Source organism: Ambystoma mexicanum, chromosome 9 (assembly GCF_040938575.1).
Source record: "Ambystoma mexicanum isolate Mex_15411 chromosome 9, UKY_AmexF1_1, whole genome shotgun sequence".
Classification (NCBI taxonomy): Eukaryota; Metazoa; Chordata; class Amphibia; order Caudata; family Ambystomatidae; genus Ambystoma; species Ambystoma mexicanum.
In genome coordinates this window covers 374,911,424-374,937,193 of record NC_090931.1, presented here as the reverse complement: position 1 = coordinate 374,937,193, position 25,770 = coordinate 374,911,424, and the positions used below count along the sequence as shown (strand labels likewise).

Genomic DNA, 25,770 nt, shown 5'->3' with positions numbered 1-25,770 from the left:
GTAGAACAATTTTTAAAACAGTGAACACTGACAGTGAATATGTGCTACACACTTAGCATTGCACATCAATTATCTCTCTTCATGTGAAATCATCCTATCAGGAAAATATGTTACATATCTAATACTGTACACTGATTGTTCTGTTTTTATGTGAAATCACATGTGTTGGTAAATATTTGTTCTGCCATTATGAAGAGATGTCTTTTTGCTTTCTCTTTTTGGGGTACTCTTTCTGGGTAACAATTGCATTGCCCTTGCTTGACGATTTTTTAATTTTAACATGTTTCTTCTATTACAATTTGTTTTATACGTTTAGAAATTAAGTGTGACTCTGTACTACTAGTTTAAATGAATGACTAGTTTTCTTGAATAGGTCCTCCCACCTTGTTGATGCCTAAGGGAGGGGTAGCCTGGTTCCTCTTTTCTTGTTTCATAATCTAATTTGCCATTTAGAACCAGACCCCCACCTTAAACAAAAAAGAAGGCTTCTGCCCTTGTCTTTTCTTTACTGTAGAGGTCACTACACAGACCAAATGTTTATTTAGCCAGGTCACAAGTAGCGTTCACAATCCGCAGAGCTGGGCTGCCAGACGTGAAAATCTTGTCTCCCCAGGCTCAAATCTTCCTGCTCTCCTTGTCCACTGGCAAAAAAAGGAAAGTCGTGGTCTTCAAATCTGCTGACACAGCCTGCACCACTAAACTGTCCAGTGACGGATGTTCTGTGAGGAAACTTGGTTCAGGTTATGCTTCTTAGACAGGCCCTGGCTTACAACAGGCATGACGGCTAGTTTCTCCAAGATCAACATGTGAGCAGCAATCACCAGATTTAAGCCCAGCAGAGTCCTCCTCCGAAGAAACGTGGCCAAATTATTAGTAGGGCCATACTGGACCTTAAGCCTAGCGGGAACAGCCAATCCCAATGGCTCTACCACCTTAATTATAAACTTTTGAAAAGAAGCATGAGGCTCGCTTGGTCCCAGTGCCAGAATGATAACTAGCTCCGGAGATGCGGCCTAGCTGCTGGCCCCTGGCAAATCACAAGTAAGGTCAGCTGTGGTATAATCCAGGTAGAACTCCTCTGTTCAGTCCTGAATCACCCTATAATACATTGGCTTAAGCCCAAAGAGGATGGCATACTCATTGACAGGAACAGACCCCTCATTGACAGGAACAGACCTCTCAGAAGAGGGGTGTATCCTAGAGAAGCGCCAGGGTCTTTGGCGCAGGCTGGAGCTGGGGCTTTGATGGCTGAAAGTGGAGCAGCATGGCCTTGTGGGGCCTCTGTTCTCAGGGCCACTGCTGCCAGTGCCTTGGCAAGATGTCCAACATCCATTGCCTGCATTTATCCTATTCCTCTGCAGCGGAGGACTTAGTGAGGAATGGTACCGGAGTTGGCAGTGACTCGTCAGAGGGCGTCTCTAGAGTGCAAGCAATGAGACCGTTTCTTGGAGGAGGATGAAAAATGATGCCCGGAGGAGTCAATGGGGAACAAGACCTCTTCCTAGGTTGTTTCTTCTGTTTATCCTTGTGAATCAGCTCCTTTGCAGGCATCTTGTCCACTGTCTTCATGGTCCCCTGGAGTCGGGGACTTTGAAGTGGTCCTCTTAATGCTCTGTTTCTGGTAGAAAGTAAAAGGTTTAGAAGCACGCTCCGAGAGGGCCTTAAAGTGCATAGACTGGCAGGAGCCTCCATTTTCAGTGCCACAGCATTCTTCAAGGCAGTAGAGTCATACCCTGTGGGCATACGGCATTTACATTTGCCTCCCACTTAATGAACAGGGTTTAACGCTCAAGGCTTTCGGTGGGTTAGGAATGATGCAGTAAACACATTATTAAAGCTAAGGGCTGTTACTAGTGAGCTGAGTGCACGAAAAAAGGAAATTAGGTAATTGCGGCTACATAATTGAGTCCCAGGCGGGGGCGATGCAGAGCAGCGCTATGCCCGTTGGGTAAACATTTATGAAGAGAGCCGTCACTAGAAAGAGAATTTCAGATGAGGAATGAATCTGCGGGAGGAAGAAATCCATTAGAAAATGGTACATTTCTAAAAACCTAGTAAAATGTTTGTTATGATAGTACATCACTTGTTTGTCAGGGGACAAACTATTAGAAGTAAAAGCTGCCCCCTTCTTTTGAAATATTATAATCCATTAATGAAGCTTTGCTACAGTGGTGAGGGCTTAAGTGAGGTGTATCCTAGCCCCTTTCACTTGCGCTGCACAGTGCATAGTGTCAGACTGTAGTTTGCTGGTTTCATTTACAAAGACTATGCATGTAAATGAGTAGCAATGCAAAACACTGGCAGGATGCTGCAACATAAATGGCACTAGGGAGCAAGCCACAGATAGTTGGTGTGGTGGAGCCAAGGCAGGTTTTTCAAATTGACGGAATGGAAGGTGGGCCAATCAACTTAGGAATACAGTATAACCTTTTCCATGTTTCAAAGCAATTACACAACAGAATACGCGGGAAACATAGCAAAATCACTGTAATTATGAAACTACACCTATTTGGTATTACAAAAATTAAAGAGGTGCCTCTTTAAGCATGAACTATTTATGTCCATAAATATTACCTGCAATGGTGTCTGCGTTTAGCCAACCAGAATTCACAATCACAGTTAAAGCAATGTGAAGCCATGTGGTCTGGAACCCATCTTGTGACCTGCAGAAAAGAAGGTCACAGCGATCAACCATATACAATGTTAATACTTTACAATTGCCAGCAAAGTTATAATACAAAATACAAGCATTCACAAATCCAATACTTTGTGCTGTTGTATGGCGAATGCATTTTCTTAGTTGATCTGTGTGACAGACTCCCCACCTGAGAGTGCGGAATTGCCAGAGCTTTATTGATTTTAAATATAAAAAGATGCAGATAAATTTGTCTCCGAAAGCGACATCTCTTAATCGTTAACACATGCTGAAAAGTATTGTGCATACAAGTAACTGCTGAGTCTGTCTACTGACACCTCTCAGCAGGTGGAACGCAAATATTCAGCAACCGGCTGTTTGTTCAACTGGGGAGCCGCAAACAAAATCCTATGAAAACTGCATGCTCCTAGATTGTTGTGGCAGATTAAACTTCAATATAAGCCATTTCTAGTTTTGACATGGTGGTCTCTGGAAACGTACAATTATGCTGTCCAAAACCTATCGGTGCCAATATTATCTTCTTGGTTGCTTGCAACTCTTTTCACTGACAGGGTCTTATTAGTATCAGTCTCCAGGACTGGGTTTCACCCAAGACAACCATTTGGGACCAGCTCAGGAAACTCTTTTTAATCTCTTGGGAAGGCTTGTAACCTTCATTAAAGGACAGGAAATCTCCTGAGGTAGTTAGCTGGGAACCTCTGCTTTAAAGGCAAGCTCTGCCACGAAAATGTAGCGCTCACAACAGGGTGGTAATTAGCAGACTCCTTGATAAAGTTTAGACAAGAAAAGGCGGAGCTGCAGTAATCACGAGGGAAGCACAAGTCTACAAACTTTGGTAGATAAAGCACCCTGGAACTGACATTACCAGGAAAAACTAAATGCAGCCACAATTGGACTACTTACAGAAGTCTAGAAGGAGACCGAACCACTGTGGAAATTGCCGATTTAACAGTGTCTGACCACCCTCTGTTGAATCCTCTTTGGACCACAGAAGGATGATTGCCTCTGGAACATAGTGGTAGAGTCTCCCCAAAGATCTCTTTCATAAAGGTGAAGATAAAAGCCCCAGGAAGGGAGGAAGACCCCTCCGTCAATCATCCCATCGGAATATTTGGGATTTTCTGTTGGCTGGACATGTCGACTGACACGACTGGTCACGAGGAATCTGCTCAATGGGGACAACTGGCCCTCCAAATGCTCTCTGGTAAGCTTCCTTGTTGGAAAGTGCAGATTAAGGGTCCACTTAGCCACTGAAGAACCTGGACGGGTTCCTCCGTCAAACAGAAGTCATGAACCAGCTATAGGCAATTTGTGCCTCTTCGATCCGCTTCAGTGTCTGCTTGAACGCTTCAAGGCACATTGAGACACAGCAAGCACCTGGAACAGCCGATGACCCTCATCACTTTTTCAATCAAATTGTAATCCTTCGAGCCGCTGACAACTATCATCTGCCTGTGCACCAGCCATCTGAGCCAATCACCACTGAAGACCTGCATTGCATCATTGGACCTTTGAGTAGACTTGACCGATTTCAGTTACTGACGTGACCGCTGTATGCCAATTTCTCACCTGATTCAAGTAGATCACTGCTACAGAATCGCACTGCCAGACCGCTTTGAGTTAACTTACCTGTCTCGACACATACAATTATTTTAAAACAATTGACGTGAATCGTCTCAACGCTGACTCAACCCACTGTAAATCTCCTAGAAGCCTATCTAGAAGCCTATCTTGATGCTACCCAGGACCAAGAAAAAGCATAACAGGTTACCGGAAATGGTCCTGTCCTGCTGGCTTGCCTTAACGTGTCCTAGTGCCAGCTTTAGATCCCACTTGTTACCTGTTAAGACTATCACTGAACTTCACTCTGCTACTAAAACATTCCCTGTGCATCCCTCCCTTCAGACCCATTTCATTACAAAGGCTGCATATTCTGGGGCTTCCCATTGAGCCTCACAGCATTTTTTATCACTACATTCGTTTTTTTAGTATAAAGTCCCAAATTCTTTTATTACAAAACCTTGATTGAATATTCTTTTATTTTGGCACCCCAATAATATTGCTGTTTGGATTTTTCTGTGCTAACTCACACCCTCATGAGGGTTACAGCCTGCCTGACGCTCATGTTACCACAAGAGGTGGAAAATGGGGGTATATCTGTCCGGCTGTGCTCGTTTTCACCTTTATTAATGGAATCAATGCTGGTTTAGTAGTATGGTAGAGCTGGGCAAGAGATGAACAAGTTACTTACCTCATCTGGTAACGTTGTTTCGATGGAGGGTTCGATGTGGAATACGTCGGAGGAACATCCCATTGAAAGAACATTACCAGATAAGGTAAGTAACTTCTTCGAGGGGATTATGTCCTCCAACGTATTCCACATCTATGACAGACTCCCAAAGCAGTACCAACGTCTGGAGGTGGGAAAAGAAATTACAAATTTAGAATATTAGAATGCCCAATCAAATTGCTGAATCGAGGACTGCCTTACAAAAGGCCAAATCCTGCCCATGGATGGAGTCCAAGGAATAGTGTCTCACAAAAGTATGGACAGAGGCCCATGTGGCTGCTTCCCAAATATTGCGAATTGGAACGCCCCTCAGTAGAGCAATGGAGACCGCCATACCCTTAGAAGAGTGAGCCCCTAAGCCTACTGGAGGGTCCTTTCCCACCAAACTGTAACACTCAGAGATCATCAAAATGATCCATCTGGACAAGGTCTGCTTGGAAACAGCCTGACCTAAACGCCTTCCAGCATAACCTACAAAGATCTGATCGTCCACTCTGACCCGGGACATCCGTGAGAGATAGAAACTCAAAGCTCTCCCAGGATCCAACCTATTGAGCCTCTCCTCTTCCTTACCAGGATGTGGAGGAAGATAAAACGCCGGAAGAATGACCTTCTGGCTCAAATGGAATTCCGACAACCTTCAGAAGAAAAGAAGGCCGCACCCTAAGGACAACCCTGTCCTTATGGAACACAGTGAAGGGTGGCTTGGCAGAAAGTGCCTGCAACTGACTCACTCTGCGTGCGGAAGTAACCGCAACTAAAAATACAGTTTCAAAGGATAACAGTCGCAACGGACAAGAATGTAAGGGCTCAACCGGAGCTCCCATCAGGAACTTTAAAACCAAATTCAAATCCCATCCCGGCACCTGGAAACGCGACGGTGGAAACACATTAGTGAGCCCTTTTAGAAACTGTGAAATCAAAGGAATCTTAAAATAAGAACATTCCTCAGACAAGCGCCGCCAGCTAACCCTTAATGGTACCCACTTGCAGGCCCTTGTGGGCTAAGGAAAGCAAAAAAGACAAAACCAAAGGAATGTAACATTGGAAAGGATCCACATTCTGTATCCTGCACCAGTCACAGAACTTTCTCCAATGGCAATGGTACAGGGATTTCTGGCCGAAAGCAACACCATCATGTCTTCGGGAAGGTCCTTTTCAGATACCAAGCATGAAGGCTGAGAGACTTGACCTCTGGATGGAGAACCCGACCCCCCTCCCGTGAGAGCAGATCGTCTTGGTAGATAAGACGGCGTGGAGGGCAGGTGGACATGTCTAGAAGGTCCAGGTTCCACGCTCTCCTGGCCCATGCCGGAGCAATGAGGATCATCCGGAAACCGAACCTCTGCAACACTTGCAGAATGACAGGGACTGGAGGAAACGCGTACAGCAGTGGGAAGGAACACTCCTCTACAAACGCGTCCCCCAAGGCTCCTCTTGGAGGAAATTCAAGCGAGCAGAATCTTTCGCACTTCCGGTTGACACTGGTGGCGAAGGGATCCACTTGTGGGGTTCCCCAAAGGGCGAAGATCTCCAACAGAACTTCCTTAGCCAGCTCCCACTCGTGAGAGACCGTGCTCTGTCTGCTCAGAGCATCCGTAGCCACGTTTTTGTCTCCGGCCAGATGAACTGCCGAGATCGAAATTTCCTGCTGGATGGCCCAGAACCAGAGCTGCATCGCCTCCCTGCACAACGGGAGTGACCCTGTCCCACTTTTTTGTTGAGGTAGTGCATGGCCACCATATTGTCCGTCATGATCAGGACATTCTTCCCCCGCAAAGATGGCAGAAAAGCCTTCAGGGCTAGCGTGACAGCCCGCAGCTCCAACAGAATGATGTGGAGTCTGGACTCCGACAGAGACCAACGGCCGCTGGCTGTCAACTCGTTGGCATGAGCTCCCCAACCCGTGAGAGATGCGTCCGTCACGATCGTCACCTCCGGCCAAGGTTGCCAAAACGGAGCACCCTTCATCAGATTGCCTTTGACGGCCCACCACAGAAGATCCTGTGTGACCGATGGCGGAATCTGAACGGGATACGACATCCTGCCGGAGAACTGCGACCACTGCCTCTTGAGAGCCCACTGCAGAGATCTCATCCGCAGCCTGGCCTCCAGCACCAGGAAAATGCAGGATGCCATGAGGCCGAGCAACCTCAAGAACTCTAACGCCGGGAGACTCTGGGCACGTTGAAATTCGTCCACCATCCCACCATCTGCAGAATGTGATGAGCCCTCATCTGGGGAGGCGAACACTGCCCCGGGGTTGAGTCGAGGCACTGCTCCGATGTATTGGAGCCGCTGGGTAGGTGTCAAATGGGACTTCTTTAAATTGAGGGAGAAGCCCAGCTTGTGAAGCGAGTGGCAGGTGACGGACAGATGATCCAGGGCTTGCTCGGGAAAGTGCGCCCTGATTAACCAATCGTCCAGGTAGGGGTAGACGTGAATCCCCCCTTTCCTGAGATACACTGCCACCACCACCATCAGCATCAGCTTGGTGAAGACCCTCGGGCGGAGGTCAATCCGAACGACAGGACCCAAAACTGAAAATGCAAGTCGCCAACCGCGAACCTCAGGTAATTCCTGTGCTTGGGATGAATCGGCACATGAAAGTCAGCATCCTTGAGGTCCAGAGACACCAACCAATCCTGAAGTTGAAGGGCCTGGAGGACTTGAGAAAGAGTGACCATCTTGAACTTGTCTTTCCTGAGGAGCTTGTTCAACCGACGCAAGTCCATGAAGGGTCTCAATCCCTCGTCCTTTTTCGGGATCAAAAAATAAGGGGAATACCATCCCTTGTTCCTCTCCGCTACAGGTACCAGTTCTATGGTGCCTTTCTCCAGCAGGGATAGGATTTCCTGCGCAAGGAGCGGATCCGGACGCTTCAAAGTGAGCTTCCCCGGTGGATTGTCGTGAGGCCTCTGCCGAAAGGGAAGACAATAGCCGTAGGATATGATCTCCAGAACCTACACATCTGAAGTAATGGCTCGCCATTCTCCAAGATGCTGCGCAAGTCTGCCCCCAACCGGCGAACCATGGGACATGACCTCATGACTGAGCGGACGTGGCTGCGGCAGTGCCTGAAGGCAAAGAGACAACTGCCCGAGCGGCTTTAACACCTCTAGTACCTTGCTTTCCACCTCTGGTGCTCCTACGGTGGCCCGTTTGACTGGCAGCTCCTCCCGATCTACTAAAAGCAGAGTAGTACCGAAAGGAACCTCCCCTCCATTGCTGTCCCCTAGGACGAAAAGGCGGAGGTTGACGTACTGCAGCGCTCAAAGACTTTGCTGCAGCTTTGGGGGTCTGCAAACTCTCAAGGCTCTCGTCAGCCTTGCTGCCAAACAGATGGACACCATCAAAGGGCATATTGAGAAGCCAGGATTGCACATCAGGAGCAAACCCCCGACTTCCGCAACCACGCAAACCTGTATATCACGGTGCTCGCAGCCATGGACCAGCTGACACAGTTGACCATGTCCAGACCCGACTGAACGGATTCACACATGGCATCCTTGCCGTCTTGCACGAGGGCTAGAAAACCATCATGTTCTTCCCCTTCGGGAATATGCTCATCCGCCAAAGAGACAATTCCACAGAGTGTGAGTGAAACTCGCCAAGGCACAAACGGAGTTGGCTGCCTTCAAAGCCATACCCCCAGAAGAAAATACCTTCTTCGCCCAACAATCAAAGCGCTTGTCGTCCCTATCAGGAGGGATGGTAGGGTACGCAGCCTGCTTCGCTGGGCCGTAGCCACCTGCACCACCAAACTCTCCGAGGTAGGGTGCGTCGACAAGTAGTAGGGGTCACTACTAGCTGGGCGGTATTTTTTCAAAAGCGACTTAACAAATGCTGGGAGACTCTCCGGAGCAGCCCAAGCCACTGCCACCCTTCTTTGCAAAGCCATGTGAAATGACAACACTGGGTCAGTTGGTGGACCTTGGTCCAGGATGTCCGTCAGATCATCCTGATCAAAATCAACAGGTGGAGCAGACCACCCCAAGTATTCCGGCACCCTGGACGTGAGACGCCTATAGGAGGATTCGGCATGTGTTCCAGGCACAGGCCTGCCAAACTCCACCTCCGGAGAGGTGTCAAGACCACTGGCATCATGCAAGGACTGACAGAGTTCTTCCATCTGACTGTGACCAGACAAAAGGTCATCAGGGACATCAGGAGGATTAACCCTCTCCTCGTCAGACCCTTCCTCCACCTCTGAAATATACTCCAAAGGTTGGAACAAGTCCAACCTGGGACGAGGAACAAAATAGGGCTCAAAAACAGGCCTCACAGATTTACTGAGAGTCTTCCTCAGAGCTTCCACAGCCCTCCGGGGCACCTCCGGCAAATCCTCCACAAAAGGCAAACGGCGTAGACGTCTAACAAGATGCTGACGGCGTCGACAACTTCCTCAAGGGCAGAGCCCCGAGAGCGTCCTTCGAAGGACATGGCGCTGATGGCGTCGACGCCTTCCTCGAAGGCTTCACAGGTTCTGACGATCTCAATGGCGTTGAGGACCGGGACCTGAACTGGCATGGCTCTGGCGATTTTCCTTGTTCGGTCGGGACCTCGACGGCTCCCGCTGATCGCGCCAACCGCCCGAGCCCAAAGGCGTGCGAGTCGTGGTCCGAGCCCAATCCCTGCTCGAAGGCGTGGCCGGAACTGTGCCTTGCGATTCGAAAATCGCCATCTGCTGGTGGAATGCATCCCATTCTGCCTATGACGAAGACCTAGTGGGACAAGTCAACTGCTGTCTTGCAGAGGCCTCAGACGAGAACGGGGAAGGCAACCGGTGACGGTGCTTCCGCGAATGCCTCGAAGAGGAAGAGGAATGGCGGGAACCACACGAGACCCACTGGACTTTCGCCGACATGGAGAGTCGCCCCTCGAGTCGTCAGTAGAAAGCCCATCAGATTTTGACTTATGGGGCTTAGACACCCTACCTACTGTTAAATTCTTCTTCCGTTCCCGCAAGGCCTTTGATGTCACGGACTGGCAGTCATCGCAGTCGTCGGTGTCGTGGCTTTCGCCAAGGCACCATAGGCAGATGTCGTGCGGGTCTGTGATGGAATTTTCGAACCTCAGTACCGACATTTTTTAAAGCCTGACTTCGGGGTAGAAGACGACGAAGACATTGTTTTCAAATTAGAACAATCGAGCGTGCAGAGATTCTGAAGCAAACACATTTGTGGAAAAAACGGAACTGAGGCTACGGGCGCCGTGCGTTCTATATATAAACATCCAGTGACGTCGACCCTCGACGCAGGCCCTCGAGGGACAGCGTATCGATGTCATCGACGCAGGATGCCTACGCCAAATAATTTTCCGAAACAGCACAGCTGTGGTCATTACCTGTCATAGATCTGGAATACGTCGGAGGACACAATCCCCTCGAATTAGCCTTTACTCATTCAGTGATAATTTTGTCACAATATGCACAGACATACTAAAGAAGAAAGTAATGTGTCAAAGGGTGAAGGCCTACAGTGGAGAGAGGGGTCAGGAAGGAAAATTTATAGAAATGTGAAGCTTGATAAAGGCAAGCGAAGGACGATGTGTGAATGATTTGGATGATAGATGAATGGGTAGGGGTATGGTGCTGGAGGGATGAAATGTATGAGTGCATAAATGTATAAAATTGTGATATGCATTAATAGACGGATGAATAAGCATGTAAAGATGGATGAAAAAGTAGTGTTAGAAAAGTAGTTCAAAGCCCACACAAAGGACTATGCATCAGCTAGGAAGTTTGAGCGTGGGCAACAGTGTGCAGGGATACAAGAGTGAGTGCTGGTGCATGTGCTAATTTAACAAACGCCCAAAATGGAACAGTGTGATGAATTGCCATCTGGCAAGGATGTGGGAGCTCTGACCTTTTTTGATTTTGAATAATAAAATGTCAGTAATTTCAGCTCTGAAAGGGAAATCTGCTGATCAGAGTCCCATTTCAGAAGCTTGATGCCAAAAGCATACTGTGTACTTGTGCCCTGCTGCATTGGTATCCTGATTTGCAGCACCAGTGGCACAGAGCAGGTTACAGGTGCTCTCTTGAAAGCTGCAGTAACAGCCACGTCTCCGCAGCGCACAGGCTGCATACAAGTTATGCACCCCTGTTTCAAAAAATGCATACATTGGAGGATCCTGTCCTGGTGGCATGGTAAACGGTAAATATTAGCTATACCCGAGTTAGGATTTGGTGGTCTGCATCTCACATAGTTATCCCAGCCACATTTAATTGATATCAGACATGGGTCAGCCTTGTGGGCCCAGTTCAGCTGAGGAAGGGTTATGTGTATCCATTCCAAACAAGGCCTCCCCTGTTCAATGGCAGGACTCTAGTGCCTCCTCCTTGTTCCTTTGAAAGGGAAGGCAACATCCTTTCCCAGGGACAGCCACTGCACATGAAGAGTCAGGAAACAGGAATCAAAAGCCATGCACATTCACAAAGGGCTAGATCCCACACCAGGGGCTGCATTTCTAAACCTTTGAGAGAAGGGAACAGTTTTGTGAATATTCTGCCATCATGGTTCTCTCTACATCTCTTTCTCTTTCCTGTCCCCTCCACTTACTGTAGCACAAAGCACTTTTGGATGTCAAAAGGAAAAAGTCCACTCCTTTCAAGAGCAGGGATTGGACCCCTAAAGCAGGCTAGATTTGGTCCGATCACCTGTTGGCTTTTGAATTTAAAAGAAAGGGTCCAACACCACCTCTTTGAATCATCCTTTGGACTCCAATCCTGAAAGATGATTTTGCGGTACCCTTCCAGAGTCTTCCAGTTGTGAGGTGAAGGCAAGCGTTCCAAGTCAGAGGCAAGTTCTGTCCCTGAACCATCCCTAGGGACAATTGGGCATGCTCTCTGCTGCTAGACCAAGACTGCATATCTCTGCCAGCCACCCTGGTGCCTGGGACCTCACTGTGCGGGACCCATTGAAGGTGTGTGCCAGCCTCCCCTGTGTTTGGGGCCCAGGAAAGGAGTAACTTTGGTACTTGAAACCCAAAAGTGGGACTCCGCACCTGGAAGCCGGAACAGCAGACATTCCCGTTTTCAAGGTTGACCCCCTGAAAGCGGCGACTTAGATGTTATGGACACCGAGCAAACTATCAGGATCTTGAGACGCTGCCTTTGGTGTTCAATGTTCTTTGAACCGCTGCACTGCACCAGCTGAAGTGCATCATTGCCGAGGCTGGAACCAAGGAAGTACTGCTGACTTGCATTTCTAAAGTCACTGTTTTAAACACCCATCTCTTCTCCAGAAGGTTGATCGATCCAGCCCTGGTGTCTCTCCAACAGCAACCTACAAAATGAATCAACTCTCCTGCGCATCCTGGTGCCAGCTCACCACCATCAAACCTCAACCGCACCTGGTGACCATCCAATCCGCACAGCTCAATTAGACACTCTGAGACTGCAAACACCTACCGTTCCGCCCAGTCTCGACCCCATCTTGCCGCTGGACCACCACAACTGCTGCATCTTCGAACTGCAGAGATCCCACGATTGATGCTTAGAACACTGATTCAAGCTGTCAAATGTTAATGTTAAAGGATATTTCTACCACGCACTATCACCATCAGAGTGGTCCCCTGGCGTTCTGGTGGATCTGAAAGAAAAGGGGGGTAGGTTAGGGGCACGTTAGTAGGACAAAGTTTAGAAAGGAGCAAGGGAGCGGTGATGTACTGTTGGCAGCTTCAGTTCGGTTAACACCGTTCGCTGAGCTTTTTGGAGTGGTATCCGGTCTGAGTCCATGGTGTGCTGTTGTGTGAGGTCTGTGTGGTGTGTTTGTTATTTTGGTGTGGTGAAGTGCATGCGGGTTGCTGCGGTAAGAGATGTGGTTGTGTTTGTTTAGAGTCTGAGAGGTATGTGAGGAGTGGTGAGGTTTTTAGAAGTTTTTGTAAGATCGGTTAGTAGCCTTGTAATTCGGAGAAATTCACACTCCTATTGTGTGCGTCTTCCTTTCAGTGATTACGTTTCAGCATGATAAGGCTGTCTCTCATCTCTCTGTCATTATGTTAAGTTAGCTGGTCTTTGCTATTCTATCTTTGTATTTGGCCAGCACCTATATCCCAGTTTGTGGTTGGTGCTAACTAGTCCTTTTGCGTCGACCTGCGCCCGTACCCTATGCCCTGTCTGAGTGGGTGAGGTTGGTGGTTGTGCCTTTGTGTTGGGCATGTTTGCCATTGTTCTGTCCAGATGGGGTTGTCCCTCGTGTTCTGTTCCACCTAGCATTGTCTCTTGTTTTTTCTCTTAGTCAGTCTTAGGTGCTGTCTGTGACGGCATATATTCTGTCAGCCTGCTCTTTTGTATTTCCTGTTTGATGGTTTCAGTTGTTTGCATTTGGTTCTGAGGTGTTGAAGAGCCAGGTTTTTAGTAGTTTTCTAAATTTTAGGTGATCTTCTGTATTTCTTATTCCTTTCGGGAGGTTGTTCCAGGTTTTTGCGGCTAGGTGGGAGAAAGAGGAGCCTCCTAGTTTGTTCCTGACTTATGGTTTAGGTTCCAGGTGGATTTAATTGCTAGATCTGATGAGTCTGGTTGGTTTATAGATTGTTATTTTCTTTTGTAGGAACTGTGCTCCCAGTACGTTGATTGCCCTGTGTTTTATGCACATCCTTTTGAATGTGATACAATCTTTGATTGGAAGCCAATGTAACATTTATAGCGCTTGAGTGATGCAACGGCAGGGGGATTTGGGGGGGATCTGGGGGTGGGTATTATTGACTAGTGCCGCCCGGTTCATCTTTGCCCTAGAGACTGGATTGGTCATTTTAATCCCTTTTGCAACTTCAATAACATATCTTTTGAACATTGTGGTCTTTTATTGCCTCCCTCTCATAACTTCTTTTTTTGGCATTTCTTTTTCACATCAACCCCACATCCCCCCCGCCCTCCCACCCAACCCCTTGTCCCTTTCCCAGCCCTCAGTCTAGTTGTAGAAAGCCCAACACCATCTTCCAGTCTTTAACGAATATCGATTGGTTCCCCTGTATGGCATAAGTTACCCATTCTAATGTCACAAAGTTCCTGTCATGGGCCACAATAATAAACATAGTATTCCAGTGTTGGGAAGGGCTCAGGAACTAATGACGATCAGCAGCAAGAAGATGCAAGCCACAAAAAACAAAATACTTTTGTACAAAAGGCTGTTGTGTCCTTTCTGCAGGAGAAACAGCTCAAGGACCAAATCTCCCAAGCACCCCCGGGCCAAGAACTACATGTTGAGGCCCACGTCGGGCGGGGCACGCGCGCGCATGCGCACGCGTTCAACAAGAGCACGGGGCTTGTGCTCAGGACAGCAACCAGAGAAGAAGTGTTCTCCGGAGCTCCGAGCAAGGGGGAAGCTCACGAGGGGCCATGCCCCATGCAACCTCCACCCGGGCCCCTCAAGCCATAAAGTTAAGTACCGCAGACAATCAGCAGCGTAAGCTAATCTGGCGGAAGGCGCGCAGTGCAGAACCATAGAGAGTCAGAGGATACCACCAGCAACGGCGGTCAAGGGCACGCGCAGGGGGGGCTCCGCCCAACCTCCTCATGTCCCCCCCCTGCTCCAGCAAGCTAAGTGTTGAATATTAACGCCATAAGTGCCTGCAATTGAACTACGCGCAACTATAGAAAAACACGCAGCGCATAGTCGGGCATGTTTAACCCACTAACAACCATCTAGATTACGCCACGAGTTGTTGCTGCGCAGAAACCTTTGGGGCAACACGATTTGGGCAATAGCGGACGCGGAGCCACGCGCGGCTGCAATCCGCTCGTAAAGGGAACAGCTGCATGTACTAAACTATTGAGCACTGAAGGGTGCATGAACTTCTAGTGCAAGAGTGAGTGAATGTCAACATACGGTGTGTGATGTAACACGCAGATGGTAATTCCCACTCTCTTTTCAGCATAACACTGCTCCAGATTCCGGACCTGAGAGTGCGCAGGCAGGAGGCCAGCACTCACCCCTTGAGATAAGTCCCTTTCTGGTTATAAGCCTTCTTGTGGTGTCTGGGGGGAAATGTGCATGTTGTGAATATCTATGTCTATGAATGCCAGATATTGCTTTGTGTTATCCAATGTCCCCTTCCCTGACCACCTCCCCTCTCCCAGTCCTCTTTCTGGTTACCCTAACTACTGAACCTATCCAACCATCGAGATCCTAAGCCTCTTTCCCCGCCCGGGTCGCGGAAGCTTGTGTAAGTCTAACTTGCAGGCGCCAAGACCCTGGAGGGGTAGGTTGGTTCGTGCCACTCGAGCCTGGAAGCTGAAGCCGTGACAGAAGCACAAGCCCAAGTGTCACGGCTCCCGAGTGGTACGACCCAACCAGTCATGGAGGAACTCACCAAGGTCCTGCAGAATCTGCAGGCTGAGCTTGCTGCCACTAGACAAGATTACGCGGTGTTGGCCACCCAGGTGCGCAGTCTATCTTCCCAAACTTCCCCCCCTTCCTGGTGGTGCAGCGACGCCTACTCCGGTCCAGGTACATGTAACTCCAGAACACATGGTTCCCTTGGCTCCCCCGGAAAGGTATGGGGGGGATCCTCAAATATCAGACCTTCCTCACACAATGTAAACTTCATTTCTTGACCAAACCTGCAGCGTTTCGATCAACCCAAGCTAGAACAGCTTTTGTTATTTCGTATTTTACAGGGGACGCAGCGGCTTGGGCAAATCCATTAATACAAAGGGATGATGCAGTTTTATATGACTGGGAAGCCTTCCAGAATGAGTTCGGAAAGATATTTGATCGTAGGGCGGCTACAATGTGCAAAGATCGGGAGTTGCTAACCTTGCGTCAAGGGAATAAAGAATTGGTGACATACGTCACCCAGTTTAACCGCCTGGTTGCAGAGGCAGAATGGCCTCGAGAAAAACAAATGTCCCTTTTTTATCATGGACTGAGGGAAGAGCTTAACGATCACATAGCTCAAGTTGATCCCCAGCCACTCGATTGCCCAGCAATGATCGATTTAGCTTTGCGATTAGATCACCGGCAGGCAGAGCGCTGGGGAGACAGGAAACGCGGGGACTCAAGACCGATAGCACGGTTAGATCAGTTCCGTGGGCCACGCCCTACGGGCCCGTCTGAAAAGACGTCTGGAGACGAACCCATGCAAATAGGCTCGACCAGAGGTCCTCTTACTAAAGAGGAAAAAGAGCGCCGATGTAAGGAGGGGCTCTGTATGTATTGTGGCTCAGCAGTATGTTCAAATAGGTATAAACAGTCCCTATAATAACATCCTACTCTACTGACAGGGATATCAATATGTATAATACAATAAAGAGTAAGATAACACGTCTTGTTTTACTTACATCCAACCCCCTTTACACAGGAACTCTATAAGGTTTTCCGGCATCACTAGTCCTGACAAAATGGACCGTCTGCTATGATTGATTAAAAAAAGTGTATAACAAATTTTTATTCAAATAATTCGAACTGAATTTAAACATAAAACACTACCCTCACCTAACACAGTGTACTAAACACTAAAAAACAGTTACCAAAACATGAAATACAAAGTTCACTTATTTGCATGACACAAAAGATATCCCATAACATAACACAAAAAAAATCTCAATGTGTCTCTAAAACAACAACCATCCCAACATGTTTCTGTTCTTCACTGCCCAGTTCGGGCGAACATTCTTCAGGGGAATTTTTTTTAAAAAAGCATCCACTAATCTCTTCAACACCGTGCTGAAAGGGTAGATTAAAACTTCTATACAGGCAAAGGAAGGAAAGAACCTCCGAGCCTGTAAGAGTAAAAGGAAAAACTAATGAGTTCCAAAAAGAGGGAAAGGAAGTACTACAAAATGTAGAAAAAGAACATGGCATAAAGGTTATGCCACACTCACACGGGTCCCAACAGGGCACCCACAAATTTACCTTTAAATGGTGAAACTTCAAAGCGTGTCACAGGATGACAAATTCGCTGGTTTCTCGCCAAATGAGAGACCACTACTTCACAAAAGCGTCATAGTCCGCTAAAGTATCGCCACACCTAAATGAGACAGAACCAATACACAGAGACCACATGCTCTGTTATATCCAGAAAGGGGCTTCAAAATGCAATTACACATGAAAACAGGGCTCCAAATATCATAAAATAAATTACCTTCACAGATGTAGGGATCAAGACTGTAACAAGCAAAGCAGCAATCAACGTGTTTGCAAAGGAGAAATCCACACAGTCAAGCCGTAAAGTATCAATCTGGAAAACAATGGATGCATGGCAATGAACACCATATGTCTGGCATCACCCTTCAACATGTACCGATGGGAGTGCTTTTATTTCACCCTCGTGATTAAGACTAAGTGCCCGTACAATATATAGAATGCAGAAAAAACTTCCATGCTGTCCATCCTACACAACGTGGGAAACCCATGGCAGAAGATAACCAAACTACCCCACGCGTACAGGAAGGGAATGTACCGGCAGTGGGAAAATTATCACACACAGAACCACAATGCTAATGACTCACCTGTACACTCAGAGGGATTAAATCACTCTAATGGCAGCTTCCAAACGCACACAGCCAACACTGAATGCAGTTTTTGGTTTCACTGAATTCAGTGTTGGCTGTGTGCGTTTGGAAGCTGCCATTAGAGTGATTTAATCCCTCTAAGTGTACAGGTGAGTCATTAGCATTGTGGTTCTGTGTGTGATAATTTTCCCACTGCCGGTACATTCCCTTCCTGTACGCGTGGGGTAGTTTGGTTATCTTTTGCCATGGGTTTCCCACGTTGTGTAGGATGGACAGCATGGAAGTTTTTTCTGCATTCTATATATTGTACGGGCACTTAGTCTTAATCACGAGGGTGAAATAAAAGCACTCCCATCGGTACATGTTGAAGGGTGATGCCAGACATATGGTGTTCATTGCCATGCATCCATTGTTTTCCAGATTGATACTTTACGGCTTGACTGTGTGGATTTCTCCTTTGCAAACACGTTGATTGCTGCTTTGCTTGTTACAGTCTTGATCCCTACATCTGTGAAGGTAATTTATTTTATGATATTTGGAGCCCTGTTTTCATGTGTAATTGCATTTTGAAGCCCCTTTCTGGATATAACAGAGCATGTGGTCTCTGTGTATTGGTTCTGTCTCATTTAGGTGTGACGATACTTTAGCGGACTATGACGCTTTTGTGAAGTAGTGGTCTCTCATTTGGCGAGAAACCAGCGAATTTGTCATCCTGTGACGCGCTTTGAAGTTTCACCATTTAAAGGTAAATTTGTGGGTGCCCTGTTGGGACCCGTGTGAGTGTGGCATAACCTTTATGCCATGTTCTTTTTCTACATTTTGTAGTACTTCCTTTCCCTCTTTTTGGAACTCATTAGTTTTTCCTTTTACTCTTACAGGCTCGGAGGTTCTTTCCTTCCTTTGCCTGTATAGAAGTTTGAATCTACCCTTTCAGCACGGTGTTGAAGAGATTAGTGGATGCTTTTTTAAAGAAAATTCCCCTGAAGAATGTTCGCCCGAACTGGGCAGTGAAGAACAGAAACATGTTGGGATGGTTGTTGTTTTAGAGACACATTGAGATTTTTTTTGTGTTATGTTATGGGATATCTTTTGTGTCATGCAAATAAGTGAACTTTGTATTTCATGTTTTAGTAACTGTTTTTTAGTGTTTAGTACACTGTGTTAGGTGAGGGTAGTGTTTTATGTTTAAATTCAGTTCGAATTATTTGAATAAAAATTTGTTATACACTTTTTTTAATCAATCATAGCAGACGGTCCATTTTGTCAGGACTAGTGATGCCGGAAAACCTTATAGAGTTCCTGTGTAAAGGGGGTTGGATGTAAGTAAAACAAGACGTGTTATCTTACTCTTTATTGTGGCTCAGCAGGACATTTTGTAAAGGAGTGTTCCACCAAACCCAAGGCACAGGGAAACGTATCGGCTCGACAGTAGTAGGAGTGGTACGGTCGAGCCAAGTGGCAGAAGATGCCCCAGCAGTTAAGTTTGCTCATTTTGCTCCACATATAACCTCAACAGGTACCCTAGGTTCTCGATCAGAGGGTCTCCGTGGCTTTGCTGTTGGACTCAGGGGCCACGGGCAACTTTATTGACATAGCATATGCGCGTAAACTAGGAGTACCCTTAAGTCAAAAGACGTCCCCAGAGGCGGTACGAGCAGTTGACGGCACTGCATTAAGTTCTGGACTTATTACACAGTGTACTCAAACGCTGTCATTATGCTGCCAACAATGTCATATAGAAAACATTCAGTTTGATCTGATTGCAGCCCCTCAGTTTGGGATTATTCTAAGTTTACCCTGGTTGATTAAACACGATCCGCAGGTGCGATGGTCTAAGGGGGAAGTCTCTCTAACCTCTCCATATTGCTTGGAGCATTGTATTGTCTCGGAGAAGGTCGACGAGCCTGTTCAAAGCTCTGAAATAAGTGTTTGTACCACATTCGTCGAGGAACCCGATCTGAGTTCTTTGCCTCCAGAATACCTCGAGTACCGGGATGCATTTAGCAAGCAAGCAGCTGAAACTCTGCCACCTCACAGGCCATTTGACTGCCGAATTGATTTTGAGTCAGGGGCGGTTTTGCCTTGTAGTAGGGTTTACGCCCTCACAGAAGCAGAAACCATCCATTTAAAGAACTATAGAGACACTAATTTAAAGAATGGATTTATCAGGCCATCTAATTCACCGGTCTCGTCTCCACTCTTCTTCATACCTAAGAAGACCGGAGACTTTAGAACGTGTATAGATTATCGCGGGGTAAATCGCATAACCATCAAGAACCGATACCCTTTACCTCTGATACCGGTTCTATTAGACCAAGTCCGCAAGGCTAAGGTTTATACTAAGCTGGATCTCCGTGGAGCATATCACCTGGTGCGGGAAAGAACCGGTGATGAATGGAAAACGGCCTTTAGAACCAAATTCAGGCTCTATGAGCACCAAGTGATGCCGTTTGGTTTGTGCAACGCTCCCGCAGCTTTCCAGCACTTCTTAGACAAGGTTTTGCGAGGATATTTGGACGTGTTTGCGGTGGTCTATATAGACGACATCTTGATATATTCTAATAAAATGCAAGAACACGTAAAACATGTTAAGGCAGTACTCCAACGGCTTCGAGAACATCGTTTGTTCGCAAAAATAGAGAAATGCGAATTCCATTGTACTACAGTAGAATTCCTGGGATATTTTTTGACACCCTCTGGTGTTCAAATGGACCAGCAAAAAGTACAAGCTGTCCTAGATTGGCCGGCTCCTACCACTGTGAAGGAAGTACAGACATTCCTGGGATTTGCGAATTTCTATCGCAGGTTTATAAAAAACTTCTCGGAGTTGGTCACCCCCATTACAACCTTGCTAAAAAAGGGAAAGACATTCCAGTGGGATGAGGCTGCAGAACGAGGATTTCAAAAACTAAAGCACGCCTTCACTTCGGCCCCAGTTCTAAGGCACCCGGATCTGGCGTCGCCTTTCGTGGTTGAGACTGATGCCTCCAGTTACGCCTTGGGAGCCGTCTTATCTCAACGGGATGGATCAACAGGGTTATTACACCCAGTTGCATACTACTCTCGGAAACTGCTTCCGGCTGAAATAAATTACACCATAGCGGACCGAGAATTATTGGCCGTGAAAGCAGCTTTCGAGGAGTGGCGCCATTATCTACTGGGTGCTCACCATACCATAACAGTGCTCACAGATCATAGAAATCTACAGTTCATTAAAACTGCAAAAACCCTCAGTCCCCGACAGTTGCGTTGGGCGCTTTATTTTGCAGATTTTGACTTCCTCATAACCTATCGTCCAGGATCAGATAATGGTAAAACTGACCTGTTGTCACGATACCCTGAAAATTAGATAAGAAACAAAGAAATACGTCCAATAATCCCCGCAGCTCGAATTGTCGGGTTAGTAGGTCGGCCCAATATCTTTGAGGATGTACGCCACGCCATGTCTACTCAGGAATTGAATGAGTGGTGTTCTCGAGGTTCTCAACACACCTTAGTGAAGGGTCCCCCGTATTATGCCTCTGCCTTGTACTTACCAACAACGACCCTCAGGGAAGAGGTTATGTGTTGGTGTCATGACGCTCCCACTGCAGGACATCCAGGTATAGCTAAAACACAACAAAATGTGGCACATCATTACTGGTGGCCTACCTTACACCAGGACGTACAACTATGTAACCAAGTGTAGCACTTGCAGTAGACCAAAGGCCAGTCATCAGAAACCTGCCGGCTTTTTACAACCACTGCCTTCGCCACCGACGCCTTGGCATACGATTACCATGGATCTGATTGTGGATCTACCACCCATTCGAAAATACACTTCGATTCTAGACGTGGTTGATTCATTAACCAAAATGGGTCATTTTATCCCTTGTCGGGGTGTCCCCACTGCCGGACAATTGGCAGAATTATTTCTGCAAAACATAGTACGACTCCACGGTTTACCTATGCGAGTCATTACAGATCGCGGGTCACAATTCACCTCACGCTTTTGGCGAGCCTTTTGCCAACTAATTGGCATGGAGGCGAGTTTGTCTTCAGGGTACCATCCAGAAACAGATGGACAGACAGAGAAAGTAAATCAGGGACTTGAACAGTACCTCCACTGTTACACCACCACCTCTGAATCATCGTGGGTGGAATATGTCTGGTTGGCTGAAATCGCCTACAACAATTCAGTACACTGCTCCACAGGGTACACGCCATACTATGGAGTCTACGGCTACCATCCCAGGGTCTTGCCCACCGTTGCTAATGTACCCTAGGAAAATTTACCCATGCTGTTAGGGTTGCATTCACGTGCGTGCCAGGTTTGGACAAACATACAACAAAACCTAAATAAAGCCAAGCAAACGTATAAGGCCTATGCAGACAAAAAAAGACGTGATAGCCCCCAGAATAAACCAGGAGATCGAGTTTGGCTCTCCACACACCACATTCGAATGACAGGGCCCCGTAAATTACAGCCCCGATTCATTGGACCATTTACCATAACCGCTGTGATCAATCCGGTGGCAGTAAGAACCAGGTTACCCAGCCAAATGAAGATCCACCCAACCTTTCATGTATCATTGCTTAAGCCCGCCCTACCTACTATCCGTACTATAAAACCACCACCCCATTATGGTACAAGGACACCCTGAGTATGAAGTGCGGGCTATCTTGAACTCGCAACACCGGAAAGATGGGCTATATTACCTCATTGACTGGGTAGGGTACGGTCCGGAGGATCGATCTTGGGAATCTGCTAGGGATGTTCATGCACCGCGACTGGTCAGGGCATTCCATCGTGACCATCCAACTAAACCTAAGCCCAGATCCTCCTGTGCAGGGGGGGGAGGAGGGGGGAGTACTGTCATGGGCCACAATAATAAACATAGTATTCCAGTGTTGGGAAGGGCTCAGGAACTAATGACGATCAGCATCAAGAAGATGCAAGCCACAAAAAATAAAATAATTTTGTACAAAAGGTTGTTGTGTCCTTCTGCAGGAGAAACAGCTCAAGGACCACATCTCCCTAGCACCCCCGGGCCAAGAACTACATGTTGAGGCCCACGTTGGGCGGGGCACGCGCTTGCATGCGCACGCGTTCAACAAGAGCACGGGGCTTGTGCTCAGGACAGCAACCAGAGAAGACGTGTTCTCCGGAGCTCCGAGCAAGGGGAAGCTCACGATTGGCCACGCCCCATGCAACCTCCACCCGGGCCCCTCAAGCCATACAGATAAGTACCGCAGACTATCAGCAGCGTAAGCCGATCTGGGGGAAGGCGCACAGCGCAGTGCAGAACCATAGAGTCAGAGGATACCACCAGCAACGGCGGTCAGGGGCACGCGCAGGGGGGCTCCGCCCAACCTCCTCATGTTCCCCCCTGCTCCAGCAAGCTAAGTGTTGAATATTAACGCCATAAGTGCCTGCAATTGAACTACGCGCAACTATAGATAAACACGCAGCGCATAGTCGGGCATGTTTAACCCACTAACAACCATCTAGATTACGCCACGAGTTGTTGCTGCGCAGAAACCTTTGGGGCAACACGAGTTGGACAATAGCGGACACGGAGCCACGCGCGGCAGTCATCCGCTCGTAAAGGGAAAAACCCTGCATAACTTTTGAGCACTGAAAGGCACGGAGCCACGCGCGGCTGCAATCCGCTCGTAAAGGGGCAAATTAACAGCTGCATGTACTAAACTATTGAGCACTGAAGGGTGCATGAACTTCTAGTGCCAGAGTGAGCTAATGAATGTCAACATTCGGTGTGTGATGTAACACGCAGATGGTAATTCCTACTCTCTTTTCAGCATAAAACTGCTACGGATTCCGAACCGGAGAGTGCGCAGGCAGGAGGCCAGCACTCACCCCTTGAGATAAGTCCCTTTCTGGTTATAAGCCTTGTTGTGGGGTCTGGGGGGAAATGTGCATGTTGTGAATATCTATGTCTATGAATACCAGTTATTGCTTTGTGTAATCCAATGTCCCCCCTTCCCTGACCACCTCCCCTCTCCCAGTCCTCTTTCCGGTTACCCTAACTACTGAACCTATCCAACCATCGAGATCCTAACCCTCTTTCCCCGCCCGGGTCGCGGAAGCTTGTGTAAGTCTAACTTGCAGGCGCCAAGAACCTGGAGGGGTAGGTTGGTTCGTGCCACTCCTGAGCCTGGAAGCTGAAGCCATGACAGTTCCAAACTTTGGAGAACCAATGTGTATGAAGAGGTGGGTCTGTCATTTTCCAAATTTAAGCCATCACCAGCAAGGCTGCAAGTTGCAAATAACATACGCTTTCAAATTCAAAACAGGCTTTGGGTTTTGTTAAACATTCTCATCGAACAGCACTAACAAACGTGATCGCATAGAGCACGGTTCTTGCAAGGCAAACATTTCTACCATACATTTATTTACTTCTTCCCAATACTGCAAAAGCCCTGGGCAATCCAGCCTTTATCTGAGATAGAGGGTTTCATTTCCTTTAATCTAGCTGGGGTAATGTGCCATTGAGTCATCAATTTGTACCAAAACGCTCTAAGCTGCATTTACCTTGTTAGGTTATGTATTGTTAGGCAGAAACCTGTGCAGTTCCCTTAGGGACCACTGCAAAAGGCTTAAGACCACAGGTGTTGGCAGTAAATCCAATTGGTAGCAGTCTGTACCACCCAGATTTACCTGGTAGCTGTGGCTGAGCAGCCAGACCTCTCTCAAGAAGAGTTAGACAGTATATTGAGTATACAAGATAGGTACCAAAATACAGTAGCACAAGCAAACATTAACCAGAGCTTTGTTATCAAAGTATATCATTATTTATTTAAAGACATACTTAGAAACACTCCAGCACTATTATTGTAAGCAAGTTCAAAACAGTCACTATTAATATATATAGATCCCTTTTTCCTTATTAGACAAGTCTTAGTTAACACCACTTATTTTCAGACAGAGGTGAGCGCTTAACTAAAGGTGGCACTCCAATAAGTTATCAAAAAAGGGAGGGGAAAAAGCAGAAATTAAAAAAGCACACAACACAATACTTTATAAGCACTCAGCAAGGCAGGAAAGTCAGTCTACTTGTGAGCAAGAAGTTCAGAGGCTTGGCTCCCTCTTAGAGAGAGTAGAACACCAATGCACCCAAGATCACACAGTTTAAAAGGCTTGAAAAGTCTTGCAGAGAGTTTAAAAAGGAATTAGTTCAGCTCAGAAAAGTTCAGTTAGCCAGCCTAGGGCCAACCCAAGTGGTAAGTTGAGGATTTACGAGACACCGCACACAGACCGTTGCGAGGGAGGCCAGGCGGACACAGTACCTTGAAAGTGGAGAGAATCCTCCAGCGGGGGCAGTTGTTCCTGGCAGTGGGTTCAAGTCGCGGCGTCGTCCAGAGGAAGAGAAGATCTCGACGTGGAGGAAAGCTGAAGGTCGTTGCACTGCCAGGGAAGAAACCAGCCGCGGAGTTCTCCGGTTAAAGGGTACTACCCTTTTATTCGCGGTAGTGGTAAAACGTGGTATCCCGGTTGCCGGGGTGCTTGGCACAGGCTAGGCGGCCACGAGATGATCCGGGAAGGCAAAAAATGCGGGCAAACTGGTTATCCCCACCAGTCAAAGGAAGAAGACTCTTCGGGATGAAGATCTCCTCTGTCGTTGGAATAAGTGGTGGGTCGGTTCAGCAGGGCTCCACCGGTGGGGTCATTGTTGCAGGTCGGCTCAGCTTCTCCCTCTTTGGATTCTTTGGTACTGGGGCGACGTCTCAAGTTCCAGTCCCCAAAGCCCTGCTTTTATGCAGAAAACCCCCATTCATCAGTCCTAGCTGCCACTCAAACATGCTAAGTGGTGAGCCGGGCGCCTCACCACTGGGCCAATCACACAAGAGTGCGATTTGAGTTGCCGAAGCAACTCAGTCCAGGGTGCCTAAACCCCTTTCCCACACATCCTGTAGACCCAGACAGAGTGGCACCACCTTTGGAGGCTTCTGTGGAGAAGCCCGCCAAAAAGTGGAACAAAGGGCTCGACTTGGGTTAGAGTTTCAGAGGCGAACACAAACGGCATTTTAAAACCGAGTCCTGGCAAAAAGACCCAACCGGGGAATAAATATTAAATAAATAACCTAGCGGTATCTTTAACATTGCACCAAAAAGTGGTGCGTTTAAAATGAATGGGAAAATCCCATAGGAAATATTCTGGTGGAATATTTCGCGTCGTAACCACTGCCACCAGCCAGAAACTCGACGAGGGGGGACTGCACAGTGCCCCCTCGAAAAACAGACCCAGGGGCAATCTAATTACCCCTACCAGTACTTCCACAATGTGATGGTTTGTACTGGCTCTGTTCCCATTTTTAGACTAGTAAAGTCAATGGTGACTTTACATGCCCTGCGAGACAGTAGTC

General features: G+C 47.5%; 1 protein-coding gene across 2 annotated transcripts in view; it reads right to left on the bottom strand.

Moving 5' to 3' along the window:
- Window positions 1-25,770, bottom strand: part of MTMR4 (myotubularin related protein 4) — a 1,314,188-nt gene that overhangs the window by 27,344 nt on the left and 1,261,074 nt on the right. For both annotated transcript variants that reach the window (XM_069614837.1, XM_069614836.1), the window contains one exon: window positions 2,575-2,663. In XM_069614837.1, coding sequence (XP_069470938.1) covers window positions 2,575-2,663 — 89 coding nt within the window. The remainder of the gene's footprint in view (window positions 1-2,574; window positions 2,664-25,770) is intronic.